Source organism: Scyliorhinus torazame, chromosome 9, assembly GCF_047496885.1.
Source record: "Scyliorhinus torazame isolate Kashiwa2021f chromosome 9, sScyTor2.1, whole genome shotgun sequence".
Taxonomy (NCBI): domain Eukaryota; kingdom Metazoa; phylum Chordata; class Chondrichthyes; order Carcharhiniformes; family Scyliorhinidae; genus Scyliorhinus; species Scyliorhinus torazame.
The window spans coordinates 91,114,522-91,136,903 of record NC_092715.1 but is presented as its reverse complement, the minus strand read 5'-3'; the positions used below and the strand labels follow the sequence as shown (position 1 = coordinate 91,136,903).

Below are 22,382 nucleotides of genomic sequence, written 5' to 3'. Positions count from 1 at the left end.
AATCGCCAGAGTGCTCTCTGCTCCCTTTCCTCTCCTAGTTCCAGGTCCACCCAGTGTGGGGCATGGTCCGAAACCGCTATGGCTGAATACTCAGCTTCTTCCACCCTTGAGATCAACGACCTTCCCAGAACAAAAAAATCTATCCGGGAGTACACTTTATGGACATGGGAGAAGAAGGAGAACTCCCTGGCCCTCGGTCTAAGAAATCGCCATGGATCCACTCCCCCCATTTGGTCCATAAACCCCTTGAGCACCTTGGCCGCTGCCGGCCTTCTTCCGGTCTTTGATCTGGATCTATCTAACCCTGGGTCCAGCACGGTATTGAAGTCCCCTCCCAATATCAAGTTTCCTACCTCCAGGTCCGGTATACGACCCAACATCCGTCTCATAAATCCCGCATCGTCCCAATTCGGGGCATATACATTAACCAACACGACCTCCATTCCCTCCAGCCTGCCACTCACCATTACATATCTACCTCCGCTATCTGCTACGATGTTCTTTGCTTCAAATGCTACCCGTTTCCCCACCAATATGGCCACCCCTCTATTCTTTGCATCTAGTCCTGAGTGGGACACCTGTCCCACCCATCCTTTCCTTAACCTAACTTGGTCCGCCACCTTCAGGTGCGTCTCTTGGAGCATAGCCGTCTGCCCTCGATCCTTTCAAGTGCGCGAGCACTCGGGCCCTTTTAATCGGTCCATTCAGGCCTCTCACATTCCATGTGATCAGCCTCACTAGGGGGCTACCTGCCCCCCTCCCGTGTCGACTAGCCATCACCTTCTCTAGGCCAGTCCCATATCCCGCCTCTGCGCTCCCACTCGCTCCCCAGGCGTCGCATTCCATCCCCGTCCACCCACTCTTTAGCCATTTCCTTTTTGATTTCCGCAGCAGCAACCCAGTTGTCCCCCCCCCCCCGCCGCTAGATCCCTTTCTAGCGTGATTGCTCCCCTCATATTACTTCCGCAAGTCAGCTGACTTCAACTGACCCCGGCTACTCCTCACTCCTTGACCCCCCCCCGTGTGGGGAACTCCCATCCGCCTTGCGCCTGTCTTCCCGCCATACTCTTTCTGGCGCGGGAACATCCCTTTATCTGACCCGCCTCTTGTGGCGCAGCTCCCTTTCCTCTCCCCCTCCCATTCCTCATTCTCCGCCTATGTCCCTTCTTTCCCCCCTCACCGGCGCCCACATTTCCTAGTGTCTCACCCCATCCCAATTTACTTCTCTATTTACATCAACCATAACAATAACAATAACATTCCCTACAGTATCAGTCCCTCAGTTCCGATCCAATTTCTCCTCTTTAATAAAGGTCCATGCTTCTTCCGCCGTATCAAAATAATGGTGTCTCTCCTGGTACGTAACCCATAGTCGTGCCGGCTGCAGCATCCCGAACTTCACCTTCTTTTTGTGTAACACCTCCTTGGCTCGGTTAAAACTCGCCCTCCTTCTCGCCACCTCCGCACTCCAATCCTGGTACACCCGTACCACTGCATTCTCCCATCTGCTACTCCGCACCTTTTTAGCCCATCTCAGGACCTCTTCTCTATCTTTAAGGTGGTGAAATCGCACGATTGTCGCCCTGGGTGGTTCTCCCGCTTTTGGTCTTCTCGCCGGGATCCGATGTGCCCACTCCACCTCCAAGGGGCCCGTAGGGGCCTCAGCTCCCATCAATGAGCTTAGCATCGTACTTACATAAGCTCCACAGTCCGCTCCTTCCACTCCCTCAGGGAGACCCAGTATCCGAAGGTTCTTCCTTCGCGCTCTGTTTTCTAGGGCCTCAATCCTTTCAATGCACTTTTTATGGAGTGCCTCGTGCATCTGTGTTTTGACCGCCAGGCCCAGGATCTCGTCCTCATTATCCGTCACCTTCTGCTCCACCACGCGGAGCTCTGTCTCCTGGGTCCTTTGTGCCTCCTTGAGCCCCTCAATTGCCTGTAGCATCGGGGTCAGCAACTCCCTCTTTAGTAGCTCCACACACCGTCTCAGGAATTCGTCTTGCTCGGGCCCCCATGTCGCCTGGGCTTTCTCCGCCGCCATCTTGTGTCTTCTCCCTTTCTGTCCCTTTCGTCGAAGATTCCTCGCGCTGCAGCTGCCGCCGCTGATATTTTCCTCTTTCGTTGGGGGGGGGGGACTCCCTATTCACTCACCCCACACCGGGTTTCGTCGCCCAAAAATTTCCCGTTGGGGCTCTTAAAAGAGCCCGAAGGTCCGTTGGAGCTGGAGCCGCCGAAACGTGCGGCTTAGCTGGTCATCGCCGCAACCGGAAGTCGAGCAATCAGGGTTAAGCAATAAACTGAGAATTGCTAGTTTTGTGCATCATCCCCCCCAAAATTTTAAATTGCAAGGATACAAACAGATCTTTAAAAAGCCCATCAGTGTTTCTGAGTTTTTACACTGCCCCTGCGGATTAAACATGCAATAAATTAACTTGTAAATAAAAAACATTCCATTGTAAATCAATCCCAACGGGAGCAAAGGCAATATTGGTTCAAATGCCCCATCACCAGTTGGTCATTAAAAGGTAGTCGAGAGGGAAAACTATTCAAGATGAAAATTACAAAGTGGATGTGCCACATTTTCGAAAACGTCTGACTATCTGATGGCCCACGTGACAACAAGTGTGACACTGGCATTGGGAAATCAGTCAGCCTGCACATCATGGTTGCAGCGATGAAGGACAAGCTGACCTTTAGACATCAGACACTGAACACCCATAGACCTTTTTTTTAATGCATAGAGGTATGAACACTCACAGTTATCAATAATTACTGTATACCCTCTGAAAAGTATTGCATTACATATGGAGTGGAGCATACAGTTCCTATATGTTTAGGGGCTGGTTTAGCTCAGTTGGGTGGACAGCTGGTTTGTGAAATAGAGCGAGGCCAACAACATAGGTTAAGGGCAGCATGAAGACACAGTGGTTAGCACTACTGCCTCACAGCACAGAAGACCCAGGTTCAATCCAGGCCCCAGGTTACTGTCCGTGTGGAGTTTGCACATTCTCCCTGTGTCATCGTGGGTCTCACCCACAACCCAAAAAGATGTGCTGGGTGGGTGAATTGGCCAGGGTAATATGCCCCTTAACTAGGAAAAAAAGAATTGGGTACTCTAAATTTAGTTAAAAAAAGCAGCATGGGTTCAATTTCTGTAGGGCTGAGGTTATTCATAAAAGCTCCGCCTTCTCAACCTTGCCCCTTCCCTTGTCTGAGGTGTGGTGATCCTCAGGTTAAATCACCGCCAGTCAGCTCTTCCTCTCAAAGGGGAAAACAGCCTATGGTTCGTCATCTGGGACTATTGTAGCTAAATTTAAACTTCATATTGCATTCGTGATTCTGAGTGGAAACAAATAAAGCCCTTTCAAGCATATTTAATCATTGCGAATAGTTGCACAAATTGGTTAATTTGCTTTTCAATCTACCTGTTTAATTCTAACAATACACTGTCCTTATTAAACTTTACGAACAGTATCTGCCACTTTCAGATTAGCCTGCCATTCATTTGTGCTCAGAATCAGTCACATTAAGAACAGGAGTCGGCTGGGCGCAGTCAAACAGCTCATCTAATCATTGTATTATCATACTTCAACTTGAAATTAAAAGGAATCAAGCAGAATAAAATTCCGTAAGAAAGAATGCGCGATTCGGTCTCAGGACTTGGGTATGTATTCCTACTTTGGGAGGGAGTTGCGCATTTTAAACATTTGTATTTGTGATCATGTATATAGATGTGTGTTTTCAATGAGCTGACGCAACATGTGCCATAGGATGGGGGGATATTCGTTTGTTTACGTTGACAACCACGCCGGTGAAAACGTATTTTATACTCAATTTCCGTTGAGTCTTTCTTTTCTTCCCTGCTGTCTATGGATAAGCCCATGGCGTTAAAAGCTCCGTCACAACATCAAAGGTAGCAAGAATCTGGCAGCAGATGATGATGTTTGGAATCATTGCAGTTGGAGCCAAAGGTAGTTTAGAATTCAATTCAAATTCCTTTTTTATGTCGGACATGTGCGTTTTAATTTAGCGGAATAGCAAAGTGATATTATTGATACTGACTGATAAGCTGCATGCAGAGCTGATATTTCATACTTTATGGTTGTTGTAATGTAAACAATCCCTGTTACCTTTCACCGCTGGTATTTACGATGAACGAGGGAGTATTGCAGGAGATGTAAGGGTGGATGTAAGGCCACAATCATTTGTGTAGCATGAAAACATCCTCAGCACTAGAATCCGAGAATGGTTACAGTACAGAAGGAGGTCATTCGCCCCAACTTTTTTTCTTTCTTTCAAATTTTGATGTGCCGGACTATGACAGATAAGGTTAGGAAACCTTCTGTAACTTCCTTAACCTTCCTCATTTGGAAATCAATTGGGGTTTGACCTGCCCCAGTTCCAGCCTCCTGCATTTTCTGTAATTTGGGTTTGCCTGATATACATTTATAATTTTATGAATTCAGTGACATTCACTACCAGCCAAATCATTTTTAAATACTTTCAGAATTAACCTATCCTTTATTCCTTTGGTTTTTGAAATAAAATGTAACATCATCTACACCCGTGGCACTATTCTGAAGAAAAGCAGGGGCATTATCTTCCGTATCCCAGCCAATAATTATTCCTCAATCCACATCATATCACAGATTATCTGGTCATTATTCCATTGCTGTCTATTGGAGATTGCTGTACTCAAATTGGCTGTTGAGTCATCAACATTACAATAGTGACTGCACTTTCGACATACTTCATTAGCTGTAAAGCACTTTGAGACATCAGTTTTTTAAAAAGATATATTTTTTCATGGGATGTGGTCATCACTGGCTCGGTCAGCATTTATTGCCAATCCCTAATTGCCCTTGAGGAGGTGGTGGTGAGTCGCATTTTTGAACCTCTGCAGTCCTTGTGGTGTAGGTACACCCACAGTACCAGGATTTTGACCCAACAGCAGTGAAGGAACAATGATATAGTTCCCAGTCAGGATGGTGCGTGATTTGGAAGGGAACTTGCAGGTGGTGCTGTTTCCATGCATCTGCTGCTCTTGTCCTTCCAGGTGGTCAAGTTTGTGGGTTTGGAAGGTCCTGTTGAAGGAGCCTTGGTGAGTTGCTGCAGTGCATCTTGTAAGATGGTAGACATTGCTGCCACGTGATGGATGGAGTGAATGTTGAAGGTGATGGATGAAGTGCTAATCAAGCAGGCTGCTTTGCCCTGCATGGTGTCAAGCTTCTTGAGTGTTGTTGAAGCTGGACTCATCCAGGAAAGTGGAGAGCATTCCATAACACTTCTGACTTGTGCCTTGTAGATGGTGAGCAGGCTTTGGAGCATCAAGGGGTGTGTTACTCGCTGCAGAATTCCAAGCCTCTGACCTGCTCTTGTCGCCACAGTATTTATATGGCTGGTCCAGTTCAGTTATAATGGTAACCCCCAGAATGTTAATAGTGGGGGATTCAGCAAAGGTAATGCCATTGAACGTCATGGGGAGATGGTTAGATTCTCTCTTGTTGGAGATAGCTATTGCTTGGCACTTGTGTGGTTTGTATGTTACTTGTCGCTTATCAGCACAAGCCTGAATGCTGTCCAGGTCTTGCCGCATATAAACATGGACTGCTTCATGAGGACTCGCTAATGGCACTGAACACTGCAATCATCAGTGAACACCTCCACTTCTGACCTTATTACGGAGGGAAGGTCATTGAAGAAGCAGATGAAGATACTGAGGACCAGGAAACTACCCCGAGGAACTCATCCAGTGATGTTCCAGGTCTTGTGAAAGATGCGTTTTTAAACAAATTCATTTACGGGATGTAGGCGTTGCTGGTTAGGCCAGCATTTATTTGCTATTCCTAGTTGCCCTTCAGAAGGTGGTGGTGAGCTGCCTTCTTGAAACACTGCAGTCCTTGAGGTGTAGGTACACCCACTGTGCTGTTACAGAGGGAGTTCCAGAATGTTTCCCCAGCGATTATATTTTCAAGTCAGGACGGTGAGAGATTTGGAGGGGATCCTCCAGGTGGTGGGGTTCCCCGGTATCTGCTTCTCTTGTCCTTCTATGTGATAGTGGTTGTGAATTTGGAAGGTGCTGTCTAAGGAACCTTAGTGAGTTACTGCAGTACATCTTGTAGATGGTACATATGACTGCCACTGTTCGACGGTGGTGGAGAATTTGAATGTTTGTGAACGGGGGAGCAATCAAGTGGGCTGCTTTGTCCTGGATGGTGTCGAACTTCTTAAGTGTTGTTGGAGCTGCACTCATCCAGGCAAGTGGAGAGTTTTTCATTACACCCCTGACTTGTGCCTTTTGATGTTGGGCAGGCTTTGGGGGGGTCAGCAGGTGAGTTACTCGTCATAGGATTTCTAGCCTTCGACCTGCCCTGGTAGCCACAGTATTAATATAGCCAGTCCAGTTCAGTTTCTGATCAATGGTAACCCCTAGGATGTTAATTATGGGGGATTCAGCCATGGTAATGCCATTGAATATCAAAGGGTGGTGGTTAGATCCTCTCTTGTAGGAGATAGTCATTGTCTGGCACTGTGTGGCGCAAATGTAGCTTGCCATTTGCCAGCCCAAGCCTGGGTATTGTCTATGTCTTGCTTCATTTCGACATGGACTGCTTCATTATTTGAGGAGTCACGAATGGTGCTGAACATTGTGCAGTCACCCGCAAACATCCCCACTTCTGACCTTATGATGGAAGGGAGGTCATTGATGACGCACCTGAAGATGGTTGGGCCTAGGACACTACCCTGAGGAACTCCTGCAGTGATGTCCTGTAACTGAGATGATTGACGTCCAACCACCACAACCATCTTCATTTGTGCCAGATAAGACTCCAACCAGTTGAGAGTTTCCCCTTGATTCCCATTGACTCCAGTTTTGCTGGGGCTCCTTGAAGCTATACTCGGTCAAATGCTGCCTTGATGTCAAGGGCAGTCACTCTCATCTCACCTCCTGGCATTCAGCCCTTTTGTCCATGTTTGAACCAAGGCTGTAATGAGGTCAGGAGCTGCGTGACCCTGGCAGAACCCAAACTGAACATCTGTGCGAGGGTTATTGCTGAGTAAGTGCTGCTTGATAGCACTGTTGATGACTCCTTTCATCACTTTCTTGATGATGGAGAGTAGACTGATAGGATCAATTTGTCCTGTTTCTTGTGTACAGGGCACACCTGGGCAATTTTCCACATTGCCGGGTAGATACCAGTATTGTAGCTGTACTGGAACAGCTTGGCTAGGGGTGCGGCAGGTCCTGGAGCACAGACCTTCTGTACTATTGCCAGAATATTGTCAGGGCCCATAGCCCTTGCAGTATCCAGTGCTTGCAGCCATTTCTTGCTGAAGTGAATCGTATTGACTGAAGACTGACATCTGTGATGCTGGAGACCTCCGGAGGAGACCAAAATGGATCATCCGCTCAATACTTCTGGCTGAAGATTGTTGTGACTGCCTCAGCCTTGTCTTTTCCACATATGTGCTGAGGATGTGGACATTTGTGGAGCCTCCTCCTCCAGTGAGTTGTTTAATTGTCCACCACCATTCACGGCTGGATGTGGCAGGACTACAGAGCTTAGATCTGATGCGTTTGTTGTGGAATCGCTTAGCTCTGTCTATTATTTACAGCTTATGTTGTTTGGTACACAAGTAGTCCTATGTTGTAACTTCACCAGGTTGACACCTCATTTTTTAGCATACCTGATGTTGCTTCTAGCATGCTCTTCTGCACTCTTCATTGAACCAGGGTTGATCACTCGCTTGGTGGAAATGATAGAATGGGGGATATGCCAGGCCATGAGGTTCCAGATTATGGTTGAATGCTTTGGGTCGGGGATTTCAATGTCCATCACCAAGAATGGCTTGGTAGTACCACCATAGACTGAGCTTGCTGGGTCCTAAAGGACATGGCTGCTAGACTGAGACTGCATCAGGTGGTGAAGGAACCAACAAGAGGGAAAAACATACTTGACATCACCCTCACCAATCTGCCTGCTGCAGATGTATCTGTCCATGAGTGTATAGGTAGAAGTGACCACCGCACAGACCTTGTGGGGACAAAGTCACCTGGCTTGCTGGTAATCGTAAGAGTGGGGGATATGCTGGGCCACGAGGTTCCAGATTGTGGTTGAATACAATTCTGCTGCTGCTGATGGCCTACAGCGCCTCATGGATGCCCAGTCTTGCGTTGCTAGATCTGTTCGAAGTCTATCCCATTTAGCATGGTGGTAGTGCCACACACGATGGAGGGTATCCTCAATGTTGAAGATGAGACTTTGCTCCACAAGGACTGTGCAGTGGTCACTTCTACCGATACTATCATAGGCATCAGCAGCGGGCAGATTGGTGAGGATGGGATCAAGTATCTTTTTCCCTCTTGTTGGTTCCCTCACCACCTGCTGTAGTCCTGGTTTAGCAGCTATATCCTTTAAGACCCGGCCAGCTCGGTCTGTGGTGATACTACCAAGTCATTCTTGGTGATGAACATCGAAGTCTCCTACCCAGAGCGTATTCGCCGCCCTTGCCACCCTCAGTACTTCCTCCAAATGGTGTTCAACATGGAGCAGTACTGATTCACCAGCTGATGGTGGCCAGTACGTGGTAATCAGCAGGAGGTTTCCTTGCCCATGTTTAACCTGAAGCCATGAGACTTCATGGGGTCCACAGTCAATGCTGAGGACTCCCAGAGCAACTCCCTCCCGACTGTGCTGCCTCTCTGCTGGGTCTGTCCTGCCGATGAGACAGACATACCCAGGAATGGTGATAGTGGTGTCTGGAACATTGTCTGTAAGCTATGAGTCTGTGAGTGTGACTATGTCAGGCTGTTGCTTGACTAGTCTGTGAGACAGCTCTCCCAACTTTGGTAAAAGCCCCCAGATGTTAGTAAAGTGGATTTTGCAGGGTTAGCAGCGCTGGGTTTGTCATTGTCGTTTCCGGTGCCTGGTTTGATGCTGGCTGGTCTGTTCGGTTTCATTCCTTTGTGTTTTCATAACAGTTGAATATAATTGAGTGGCTTGCTGGGCCATTTCGGAGGGCATTCAAGAGTCAACCACATTGCTGTGGGTCTGGAGCACATGTAGGCCAGACCAGGTAAGGATGGGAGATTAGTGAACCAGATTGTTTTTACGCCAATCGACAATGGTTTCATGGTTGGACATTTCTTTCCAGATATTTTGTTGATTTGAAATTCCATCACTTGCCGTGGTGGGATTCCAACCCGCATTCCCAGATCATTATCCTGGGTCTCCGGTTTACTAGATTACTAGTCCAGTAACAATTCAATTATGCCACCGCCTACCCGGTACCGGCAAGTCTTTCTTTCCTTAAACTTAAAATTCATTTATTTTGCTGTTGATATCTATATTATCATTGATAGAATCAGTGCCGTCAAGCAATAGGGTCCCTTTTATTGACCTTCAGGTATTTGACACATTGACTACTAAGCACTTAGCATGCTCTGGATGTACCTGAATCAAACTTCAGCTTGTATTTACATAGGTCTGAAACTTACAGTAACCCCCTCCCTCCAGACAGGATTGCAGATGAGAGGGGAACCATAATATTGGGCACCATGGCATTGCCACCAACCCATTTCCTACCCATCCCTTACTGCCCTGCTGCAATGTCACCAGTGGCATGGGAGGCATCAGGCAGGCTGCTTGCCTGTTGGCCAATTGAAACTGTTCAGTGGCCAAGTAATGGCCACTAAGAGCCTCCTGCCACTGTCACTGGGATTTTACCCGTCAAACATCCAGCCTGTAGGGTGAATATCCCGCTCTATCGTGGCTTGCTTACCGACCACCACTTTCAGGGGTGCTGCTGGGACAAGAGAGCTGCCAGCCTTTGATTTGTCAGTGGCTCTCTGAAGCAGACTTCCTCTCCGATGGAGGTGGAAATTTTGCCTTAAACCAAATAATGGCGTTACTTGGCTGTGGACTGTGCCAGCCAAGCAAAGGGTTTCTCTGTGGCTTTTATGCCAGGTGTGGGTTGGGGGGTGGCCTGGGGGGGGGCAGTGGTGTGTGTGGTGGTGGTGGTGCTGCCACTAGCATAAAATTCAGCCCAGTATCTTTACATAATAAAACATTCCAAGATGTTTCTCAGGAGCATTGTAAAACAGCATTTGGCACCCAGACTCATAAGGAGGTTTTACAGTAGATGACCAAATCTTGACAAAAATTGAGACATTAATTAACCTGGAACCAATGTGAGTTAGCAGTCATAGTACTGTTGGGTGATTGGAACTTGGGTGCAAGATAGGACATGGATAGCAGAGGATGACCTCCAGTGTACAGAGGAAGAATGTGGAATGTGCTGCAATAATCAAGTTTTAAAAGTAACAAAGACATGGATGAGGGTTTCAGCAGGGTGTCAGCGGATAGGGAATGATTTTTGTGGCTAGGGCTAAAGACTATGTTTTCAGCCTTTCCAATTTTGTGGAAATTAATGTTGTTGCAGTACAGGATATTTGACAAGCAGCCTGATAATTTATAGAGGTAGTAGGGGGATTTAGAGAAGTGGTGGTGAGGTAGTGCTGGGCATAATCACTAAAAACCGGCATTATGTTTCAGATGATGTTGCTGAGGAGCAGCAGGTAATGAGAAATAGGACAGGGCCAAGGTGTCACCAGAGATAATTGTGCAGGTGTAGCTTGAGCATTGATGGTGCAAGGTGGCCATGAAGTATCCATTGGTGATGGCTTGAGAGGGCTTGACTGCAGACTGAGGCATCTTGTCTGTTACCAGGCAGTTTGCCAGTCCAATGGCTTTCTGTTTATATGTTGGGCATTGGCGGAGGGGGTGTTGATAGGGCACAAATGCCTCCACCATGAGTGAAGGCAGTACATGCCACTCCTGTTGTGCCACTATGGCTCCCATGATACTGGTTCATCACTCCCACTGATCATTGGGAGAGCAGACCATGGGTCAACAGTGGGATTGAGGCCCCAATCTAGGCAGTGCAACAACCTCTCCAAATTGGTGGGGATGGTGAAGGCCTGATCCTCAATGACACCAGTGCTTTGATCAGAATGCAAGAGCTGATGACACAAGCTGTTGATGAGAGCCAGCATTCACAGCAATGAGTGCACACTCCCGTGGTAAATAATAGAGTCCCTGATACTTTCCTCTAAATGCAACACAAGGTGGAAGAAGATGCCTCCATACTCTGAGACATGATGCAGCAACTCATTAGCAGGCTTTCTAATACCTCAGACAATTGCAAATACACATAAATAGGTTTCTCTTGGAGGCTGGGCCACACAAACATGAATCTAAAAGCTTCCCTCATGCACCAAACCTTGAGCAACGCATTTATCTGCTCTATTCTCCTTTTTCTCCACACACTAGCACGTGGCACCGGGAGTGGTCCAGAGATTACAACCTTTTGGGGTCCTACTTTTTAATCTCCTGCCTAGCTCCCTAAATCCTTGATGCAAGTCTTCATTCTATCTATATCATTGGTACCACAACCTCTGACTTATCACCATCCCTTTTGGGATGCCCTGCAGCTATTCAGTGACATTCCTGACCCCAGGGAGGCAACACACTATCCTCGAGTCACATCTGCAGCCCCAGAAATGCCTGTCTGTTCCCCGAACTAATGAATTCCCTGTCACTGTCATTCTTCCTCCTTTATTCCTCCCCTCCTGTACAGTCAGGCCAAAAGCATGGCTTTGACTGTACTCCCTTTAGGAACCATCACCCTAATCAGCTTCCAAAATAGAAAACCAATTTGAGAGCTGGACCCCAAGGGACTGCTACACTGGCTGCCTGTTTCTCTTGGACTGCCTGGTGGTCACCCTTCTTTCTTCCAGTTCATTGAGCTGCGGTGTGACCACCTTTTTAAATGTGCTACTCAACATAATTCTCAGCCTTGCGGATGCGCCAGTGTCTCTAGCCGCCGCTCAAGCTCCGAAAGCCAGAGCTTAAATTTCTGCAGTTGGGAACACATCCCGCATGCCGGTATGGTCCATGACTTCCCACATATGACAGGTCACACATTCCACTCGGCTGATCTCACCTGCCAGGGAGAAGGGATAGACAGAAAAGTAATGGCTGCAATCAGAACAGCCAAGATCTTATCAAATGGGGGATCAAGTTTTTAAGCATTTTTTATAATGAAGAGCGTACATAATTTAAGGCTGGGGCTAAGTTAAGTTTAAAATGGTAAGGGTTGAAATTAAAATAATTAGGTTCACAACTCTGAATGACTGGGCAGCATGTTCTGAGTCCTTTAAACTTTTGTTACTATTAGTCTGCCAAGTTTTAGTACCAGCCACCAAACTTCTGGCCATAGCAACAACATCTTGTGAATTGATCCAGAAGCCAGCATATAGCCCACTGAGAACATTTTCTGTAACTCCGGCATTTGCCAAAAAGGATGACGACTGTGATAAAGATCATACGTGGAACAAACAGGTACGAGTGCAATTTTATATTTTTACTTTACTTGAATAACCTTCGATCCATACAGGATGTGGATTTACTTTTTAAAAATGTCTTACTCTTCCTTTGTGCTTCTATGTCAAACAATTCAACGAGAAATGAAGTCCAATAGAATAGGACTTTTCTTTTCCAATACTACTAAACTATTATTACATAGACGTTACTGCATGGCCCAAGTACTCTAAGTTGGTGATTAACTTCTGCATGACCCGCAATCCTAATTCTTCCAAAGACCTCAAAATTCTACATTCCATTCAGTGTAATGTCAGCATATCATTGGAGTGAAAGCTTTACTCGCTAACGATATGTTAAAGATGTTATTTTTCTAATTTTCATGCTAAATCAAAGTCTCTGAATCTTCTCAGGCTTTTAGGTCCCTTATTGTGAGCTTCCCACTCCATTTTGAATAAGTTAGGTATGAGGTTCAATGGCATTACAGCTTTAGGTTTCCTGCTTTTGGTCTCAGGATGCACTTGGGCTAAATTAGAGTGAGATTTAAAATGTGCATCAGTCACCATAATCAGCTGAGATAGTCAGAGGGGAGGAGTTTGTGAGTCAGAGAGTTGAAATAGTGAATTCTGCAGCCGAAACAACTTTTTTTGCAGCAATTATTTGGGATATTTTTCTTCACCGATGTGGACTTGCTCCTGAGTGTCTAAGAGCATAAGACCACCAAGAGATATGATGCCAATCCCTGTTTGCAGGCCAACTCCATGGAGAAGTAGGAGCAGTGTACTGGATAAAGGGAGAGTCAGGCAGAATTTCGGTAGAATGTACCGCACCTCCCTCTCTCCCTCCATGAGGGCAAGGTTATTAATTGAGAAGTATGCCAAACAGTATGGGTGAGGTAAAGTAAGAACCATTGTGGTATTAGCCTGTTAGGTATAGAAGAGGAAGGGATTTATGTTTGCGAGCTAAGTAATTGCTGTTATAGGAGATGGGTAGCTATACTTGAAGGATTGAGTCATTGGCCACCCTAATTAGAGTGTATTATGAAGTGATGCTTGTATAGCTGTCACTTTTAGAGGGTGAAGAGCATCCTGGTGTTTGTGATGCAAGGGGAAAATGTGAAGCTGGCTGGTTTGTTACCTTGTCTGCCTTGGTGAGGTCCTTGAACATTTTCTGGCGAGGGTAGGGAATCCTAGAGTGGAAAAATTGGTGCTCCATAACATGGCCATCTCCCTCCACATGGCATTTCCTATCATGGAAACACTTGGGTCCAGAGCTTCGCTCCCTGGTCAGGTGCGCACAGAGAGGAGAATGCCAAGCTCTGCAAACCATTTTTAAAAATAAATTTAGAGTACACAATTTTTTTTTCCAATTAAGGGGCAATTTAGCATGGCCAATCCACCTACCCTGCACATCTTTGGATTGTGGGGGGTGAGACCCACGCAGATACCGGGAGAATGTGCAAACTCCACACGGACAGTGACCCAGGGTCGAGACCGAACCTGGGACCTTGACGCCGTGAGGCAGCAGCGTTAACCACTGCACTACCGTGTGCCGCCCCCAAGCTCTGCAAACCTGACCTTTAAAAATGGTGGCCAGCAGTTCTGATTTTAATTCCGGTGGGAGTTGGGCTGGATTAGAAGTTGGATCTGTCGCCCCCATAACAAGTGCAGAGGCTGTCGTGTGCAGAGCTGGGATGGGCAGAGCTTGTTTCCTGAACCTTGTTGCATTTAATTGAGGCAATGATTAAAACAATCAGTTCTCACCCCTGCAAACTCCCCATGTCTCATCCTTGCCACCTATGCAACCTCATGTCCCCATCCACCCCCATGGCTCTCAATACTTGCCAATTCATGCCCCTCTGCCCAACCTCATGTCCTTGTACCCCCATGACCTCCATCAGAGAATCATGGATTCTCTTCAGTGTAGCAAGAGGCCATATAGCCCATTGAGTCTGCACCGACACTGCAAAAGACCACTCTACCTAGGTCCACTCCCCCACCCTATCCCCGTAACCTTACTGCATCCCTGGGCACTAGGAGCAATTTAGCATGAGCAATCCACCTAACCTGCACATATTTGGGTTGTGGGAGGAAACTGGAGCATCCAAAGGAAACACATGCAGACATGGGGAGAACATGCAAACTCCACACAGACAAGGGTCGAACCTGGGTCTCTGGGGCAGTGAGGCAGCAGTGCTAACCACTGTGCCACCATGCTGCCAATGTACTTCCTATGCCAACATTGGCCAACCCCCTGCTTGATTGGCTTAAAGATATCTGAATTTAATACTTTATTCAAAAGAGCTAGCTTAATCATGATTTCTGTGATCATAATACAGAGATCACTGAGAACTAGGTATTACCCGGTCTAGTGAGGGAGCTGGCCAGGCTCAGTCACTCGATGTGGATATCTTCTTCTTTGAGCTCCAATCCTCAGGGCCTTCTTTCTGCAATGGTTGTTCTTCTCCTCTGAGCTCCAAACTCAAGCCCTTCCTTCTGCAATGGTTGTTCTTGTTCTATGAGCTCCAAGTTCTGGCTCCTCTACTGTAACAATGGTTCCTGGGTTGTAATGCTTTCCTTTTTCTTCTTGGATGAGAGTGAGCATTGTGAGAGGGGTCCGGCTAATCCTATGCACATGTTATGGTCATGTCCCTAAGCTTGTGGGGTTCTGGGTCTCCTTCTTTGGCTCCATGTCGGCAATTTTACAAATTGACCTTAATCGCTGTCCAATAGGGGTGATAGCTGGGGTGTCTGGCCTGCCGGAGCTGCAGACCGAAGCAGCGGCCAAACTTCTGCCCTTCGCCTCGCTGCTTACTCGGGGGATTCTGCGAGAATCCTTTTATTGTACAGAGTTAGCAAAGTGATCAATCACAACATTCCCAACTTGCCTGTCAGGTTTCTGCTCCGGGTTCACAAGATGACCTCAGTTGACTTGTCAGCTTTGACAGTTCCAATGGGTTTAAGCACTTTTCACCAATGATGTTTAACTTTTGTTATTAATGCACCTTTTTCAATTTTATATATAATAGCAAATACAATAACAACCACCCGAAGAAAACGCCCGCCAACAACAGAACTCCCATCTCAATACCCTCCTCCCTCCCCGCTCCCTGGCAACTAACAGTGACCAGCTCTTTAAACTGCAAGGTAAATCGCTGCTATCTCTGGTAGAACACCTCAATTGCTCACCTCACAGAGTACTTAACTTTCTCAAGATACAAGATTCCCACAGCCATATTGAGGCACTGGATAGAGAGGTTGACCTCCAACCGATCAGCACCCGCCCCCGAGTAAGCAGCGAGGCGAAGGGCAGAAGTTTGGCCGCTGCTTCGGTCTGCAGCTCCGGCAGGTCAGACACCCCAGATATCACCCCTATTGGACAGCGATTAAGGTCAATTTGTAAAATTGCCGACATGGAGCCAAAGAAGGAGACCCAGAACCCCACAAGCTTAGGGACATGACCATAACATGTGCATTGGATTAGCCGGGCCCCTCTCACAACGCTCACTCTCATCCTCCACTCCCGTAAACAACCTGTTCATCCTGGATTTGATCAAATGGACCCGATGTTCTAGCTTCAACTGTATCAACCCTAACCTCGCACATGACGACGTTGCATTCACCCTATATAGAGCCTCGCACTGCACCCCATCCTCCAGCTCCAAACCCCAACTCCTCCTCCCACTTAGCCTTGACCCGCCTCCACCGACACTGCATCCTTTGCCATAACCCTTCCATAAATCCCTGAGGTACTCCTCTCCTCCATCCCTGCCAATGACAAAACCGTCTCCAACAATGAGAACGACGGCACCACAAGGAATGTCAAAGATCTTTTTCATGAAATTGCGAATTGGGGTGTTTACTGAAATCTATCCACCTGTGAAAGCCCAAATGTCTCCGACAACTCCTCCAAGCTCGCAAATCGCTCCTCTAAAAACAAATCCCTCATCCCTTGCACCCCCTTTTCCTCCCATCCCCTAAATCGAGCATCCAACCTTGCCGACTCAAACATGTGGGGCCGAAATCGCATTCGGTGTGGGGGTGGAGAAACCCCGTTTACGCGGAAATTGTAGCCGGCGCCACTCCCGCGATTCTCCAGTCCCCTGAGAATCGCTCGCGCGCGACCTACGCGGCGCGGCTAGGGGGCCATTGACAGATGACCCCCCCCCCGCGATTCTCCGGGCAAAACTGGCCAAGTTCCCAACGGCGTGGTTCTAACCACGTATTGGCCAGCAAGAACCTCGGGTGGTGGCTGCGGACTCAGTCCGCGGCCGCCCTGGTGGAGGGCGGGGGGATTGAGCACTGCGGGGGGGGGGGGGGGCCTCATGTGCGGCCAGGGCAGCGATTGGGCGGCTCAGATCCGCGGGTGCGCTCCATCTCTGGGGGCCTACATTCTCGATGTCGGTCCATGGTCCGAGTCTGCCATCGCGCATGGCGCGGCCGCTCCAGGTCGCCGCCGCGCGCATGCGCGGACTCCCGACCTGAATTGCGGAGACCCGTATCCACAGCCAGAGCTGCGAGAAGCACTCCGGGGCCCTGCCAGCCCCCTGCAGGTAGTGAATCGCTCTCGACTTTTTTAAGGAAAGTCAAGAGTGAAATGCCAACGTTTTTACGCTGGCATGGGGACAGAGCCCCATTTTCGGAGAATCCAGCGCGTGGTTCTCACTGTGTACAGTTTTGGTCTCCTTACTTGTGAAAGGATGTCCTGCCGCTGGAGGGGGTGCAGAGGAGATTCACCAGGTTTATTCTGGAGTTGAGAGGATTATGAGGAGAGACTAAGTAGACTGGGACTATATTCATTGGAATTTAGAAGAATGAGGGGGGATCTTGTAGAAACATATAAAATTATGAAGGGAATAGATCAGATAGAAGCAGTGAGGTTGTTTCCACTGGCGGGTGAAACTAGAATTAGGGGCCATAGCCTCAAAACAAAGGGGAGCAGATTTAGGACTGAGTTGAGGAGGAACTTCTTTACCGAAAGGGTCATGAATCAGTGGAATACCCTGCCCAGTAAAGCAGTTGAGGCTATCTCGTTGAATGTTTTTAAGGCAAAGGTAGATAGAATTTTGAGCAGTAAAGGAATAAAAGGTTACAGTTAGCGGGCAGCTAAGTGGAGCTGAGTCCACAAAAAGATTAGCCATGATCTTATTGAATGGCGGAGAAGGCTCGAGCGGCCAGATGGCCTGCTCCTAGTCCGTATGCTCACAAATCGTCGCCAGCTTCAATACCACCCCCAATATAAAGTGCTGCCGAAATTGTCTCCATATCTTCAGTGTGGCGACCACCACCAGGTTTGCTGAATATTTCCCCAGAGAAAAGGGCAGCGAGACTGTCACTTAGGCCCTTAACCCCGACACCCTACATAAACCTGACTCCATCCGCACCCATACAGTCTCAGGATCCCCGCACCACCCCAGAAACCTCTCAGCATTTGCCGCCCAACAATAATATATCAGGCTCGGCAGCGCTAAGCTCAATGACTGTCGGTCCCTCGGATGGACTGTCTTCGGAATCCTACCTAATTTAACCCGCCTAACTAAAGGACAAAATCGATCACTCCACTCCCCCAAAACGGATTTTGTCAGAAAAACTGACAAATACTGGAACAGAAATAGAAACCAGGGCAAAACATTCATCTTCACCTACTGAATTCTGCCCACAAGGACAGAGGGAGACTATCCCACCTCTGTAAGTCAGTCTTCACCCTACTCGCCAAGCTTGTATAATTCAGCTTCCGAAACTGTGCCCAATCCCAAGCTACCTGCCCCACCAAATACCTAAAATGTGAGCCCATTAAACGGAATGGCAACACCCCCAGACTGACTCCCCTCCCCAGTGGAAGACACTCACTTTTTTCCCAAATCAATTTATTTATTTTTTTTAAAACTCCAATTAAGGGGCAATTTAGCGTGGCCAATCAACCTACCCTGCACATCTTTGGGCTGTGGGGGTGAGATCCGTGCATACATGGGGAGAATGTGCAAACACCACACAGCCAATGACCTAGGGCCAGGATCGAACCCGGATCCTCGGCTCCGTGATGCAGCAGTGCTAACCACTGTGCCACCCCCCCACCCCCCAAAATCCAATTTATACCCAGAAATGTCTCCAAAATGCTTCAACAGTGCCATAATATCACCGATTGTGGGGATCGGATCCGTCACATACAACTTGTTTGGGATCTCTGAGGCATGAGCGTTAGGTCCTGCACGTTGGGTAACTCTGACACGAACATATTCAGGTGAGCCTGACTGCTCATTTGAATATGCAAAGCAGGATCCAGATCGTGATGCCTTGTGAGATCTTGTTAGACCTCGCGAGATTAAATGAGGCCATTAAGTCTTGTGAGAGACCTCTTGCGAGATTTAATGGCCTCGGGCGCGACAAGAACAGTAGATTGCGGTGAAGGACTCTGCCCCACAACTCTCTGTGACAAGGAGTTTCGAAGACTTCCAACCCTCTGAGAAGAAATTCCTCCTCACCTCAGTCTTAAAGTGGCACCCCTTTATTCTGAGCCAATGCCCTCTGGTCCTAAACTTTCCCATAAGGGGCTACACCTCTCAGCATTTACACTGTCAAGCCCCTTAAAAATCATATATGTTTCAATGAGGTCACCTCTCATTCTTTAAATTCCAATGAGTAGAGCCCCAACTTGTTTAACCTTTGCTCATAAGACAAACCCTCCATACCGGGTTTCATCCTAGTGAATTTTCTCTGAATCATCTCCAACTAAATAAGATATTTCCTTAAAGAAGGAGACCACAACTGCTCACAGTACTCCGGATGTGATCTCACCAGTACCTTGTACAGTTTCAGCAAGGCAGCTGACGTTTAAGTAAACAGCTGTCTGCATAAACTGCATATGTGTAGCCCGGTCCATCCCCAGTCCTGCCCTGTAAAAATAGAAAATGCCTTGTTTGCCTTGGGAGTGAAACTTAGGGGGCAGAATTCTCCGTTTCTGCAGCTATGTGCCGATGCTGGCTTGGGACACGTGCTGTTTCACGACCGGCAAATCGACACAAACCTCTCACCGATTCCGGAACCGGGGATGGGCTAGCACCGGCGTTGCGTGAAACGCCCGCGGATCGTGCAGAAAACGGCCGTAGAATGGCCGGGTCCCGAGCCATGCATGCGCACGGCTGACAACCTGCAGCGGTCGCACCGTACAACATGGCGCCGGCCGTGTGCTGACCCGACCCGCAAACTGCAACCCCACAACCCACCCCCTGGCCACCCCCCACCAGTTCCCCCAATCCCTGCTGAAGCCCCTCAGGCCAAAGGAACGGATCCCGGCTGTGTGTGGCAATGCTGGACACAGTCCGCAGCCGGGTTTATGATTTTTGTGAGGACACGTGTCCCGTGCCATCGGGAAATTGGCCTATCGGGATGGAGCATCGCGAGTGGGCCAGGCCGATGAGTTGTCAAGGCATTGCAACCGCGTGTGGTGCGCATCACGATGATGCAGGTTTGGAGGGGGCGGAGACTCACAAACCGGCACCAGGCCCGATTCCAGCATCGGGATGGATTCTCCGCCCCATCGCCGATTATAATACTGGCTTCGGGCAACGGAGAATCCCGCCCAGGAATTTTGTCATTTCTGCTATTTTTACCATGAGGGAGCATCTCCATTGTGGCGCAAACCTGGGCCTTTATCTTTTCTGTGTTCTATTTCATTCCAAAGCTTTGCAAATCAGACTCAGTAAAATTGTGGCATCTGCACCTCTGCCAACCCCTTATCCCCTCTCTTATGTCAGACATTCTTATAAAGTAGCACAGCAACAGTGATGAGGTATCTAGTCAAACTTATTGGCAGTCAACTCACTGAGCTAAGCACAATTCCTTACTCGAGTGAGTTTCCCCAGACTGCTGATGCTACCTTCAGCTTTTTAAAAGGCTGTTTTCCAACTTCACTGCTTCCCATTTATTATTTCTGTTTTGGACATTTTTACACCATCTTTACACCATTGGATATGTTAATGAGCTGACCCACAAATAAATACCTTTCTAGACTATCAGCAGACAAAAATGGGGCACCTTACCAAATGGTGTCAATTTGTAGAAAACTGTGACTTCAAAATATTGTACCATATTTTCCTCAGTGTGTTGGACTCCTGCAGTCAGGCCCAAACTGCAGTATCCTGGTTGGCGGTCACACTATCCAAACAAGACAACAAGTATGATGAAACTACAGAAAGTGGATGCGGACTCCTGCATACTCTCAGCCACAATGGTCAAACTCCTGCTCTCACCTTCCAATATTGTTTCGTTCTTATGGTTGGATTTTCAATGTCTTTATTTCCATTGATTTACCAAAGCTGGAACATTGGAACATAATAATTAGGAACAGAAGTAGACAATTCAGCCCTTCGAGCCTGCTCCGCCATTCAATCAGATCATGGCTGATCTCTTCCTGGTCTCAAATCCACCTCTCCACCTGTTGCCCACATCCCTTTAACCCGTACGTTATCAAAAATATATCCATCTCTTTCTTAAAACCATTTAATGATTATTTGAGGAAGTAACAAGGAAGTCAGACAAAGGAGAACCAGTGGCCATGCTTTATTTAGATTTCCAGAAGCCTTTGTTAAGGTGCTGGATAGGAGACTGTTAAATAAGTTAAAGGCCCATGGTGTTATGGGTAAGATGTTGGCATGGTTAGAGGATTGGCTGACTGGCAGCAGGCAGAGAGTGGGGATAAAGGGGTCTTTTTCAGATGGCAGCCGGTGACTAGTGGTGTGCCGCTGGGGTCGATGCGGGGACCACATCTTTTCACAATATGCATTAATGATCTGGCAGAAGGAACTGAAGGCACTGTTGCTAAGTTTGCAGCTGATACAAAGATCTATAGAGGGGCAGGTAGTATTTAGGAAGCAGGATGCTACAGAAGGACTTGGACAGGCTAGGAGAGTGGGCAAAGAAGCGGCAGATGGAATACAATGTGGAAAAGTGTGAGGTTATGCACTTTGGTAGGAGAAATGGAGGCATAGACTATTTTCTAAATGGGGAGATGCTTAGGAAATCAGAAACACAAAGGGACTTGGGAGTCCTTGTTCACGATTTTCTTAAGGTTAACGTGCAGGTTCAGTCGGCATTTCGGAAGGTAAATGCAATGTTAGCATTCATGGAGAGAGGGCGAGAATACAAGAGCAGGGATATACATTTGAGGCTATATAAGGCTCTGGTCCGACCCCATTTGGAGAAGTTTTGGGACCTGTATCTAAGGAAGGATGTGCTGGCCTTGGGAAGGATCCAGAGGAGGTTCACAAGAATGGACCCTGGAATGAAGAACTTGTCGTATGAGGAATGGTTGAGGACTCTGGGCCTGTACTCATTGGAGTTTAGAAGGATGAGGGGGGATCTTATTGAAACTTACAAGATACGGCGAGGCCTGGATAGAGTGGACGTTGGAAAGGATGTTTCCACTTGTAGGAAAAAAACAAAAGCAGAGGACACAATCACAGACTAAAGGAACGATCCTTTAGAACAGAGAAGAGGAGGAATTTCTTCAGCCAGAGGGCGGTGAATCTGTGGAACCCTTTGCCGCAGAGGGCTGTGGAGGCCAGATCACTGAGTGTCTTTAACACAGAAATAGATAGATTCTTCATTAATAAGGGGATCAGGGATTATGGGAGAAGGCAGGAGAATGGGGATGAGAAAAATATCAGCCATGATTGAATGGCGGAGCAGACATGATTGAATGGGCCGAGTGGCCTAATTCTGCTACTATGTCTTATGATCTTATGGACTCAGATCCACTGCACTTTGGGGTAGCGAGTTCCTCAAATTCACCACTCTCTGTGAGAAGCAGTTCTTCCTGGAAGAGGCTCTTCCAGTAACATCCTTCCTGGGATGACCTTTTTACCAGTAGTTAATATTCCTCACTGGCGATGGGTGTTTCACCGTTGTGGACACCTCTAGATTGCTGCATAGTCTCCATGGAGTACCAGTGTCTAAGTTGGATCCTGGGAGGACTAAAGTGCCTCAAAATGCATCTTCAGGA

General features: G+C 47.7%; 1 protein-coding gene across 3 annotated transcripts in view; it reads left to right on the top strand.

The window, feature by feature from the left end:
- Nucleotides 1–3,877: 3,877 nt before the first annotated feature.
- Nucleotides 3,878–22,382, top strand: part of LOC140430004 (ATP-dependent clpX-like chaperone, mitochondrial) — a 123,755-nt gene continuing 105,250 nt past the window's right edge. For all 3 annotated transcript variants that reach the window (XM_072517575.1, XM_072517576.1, XM_072517574.1), the window contains exons 1-2: nucleotides 3,878–3,971; nucleotides 12,241–12,404. In XM_072517575.1, coding sequence (XP_072373676.1) covers nucleotides 3,935–3,971; nucleotides 12,241–12,404 — 201 coding nt within the window. In that variant the 5' untranslated portion in view covers nucleotides 3,878–3,934. The remainder of the gene's footprint in view (nucleotides 3,972–12,240; nucleotides 12,405–22,382) is intronic.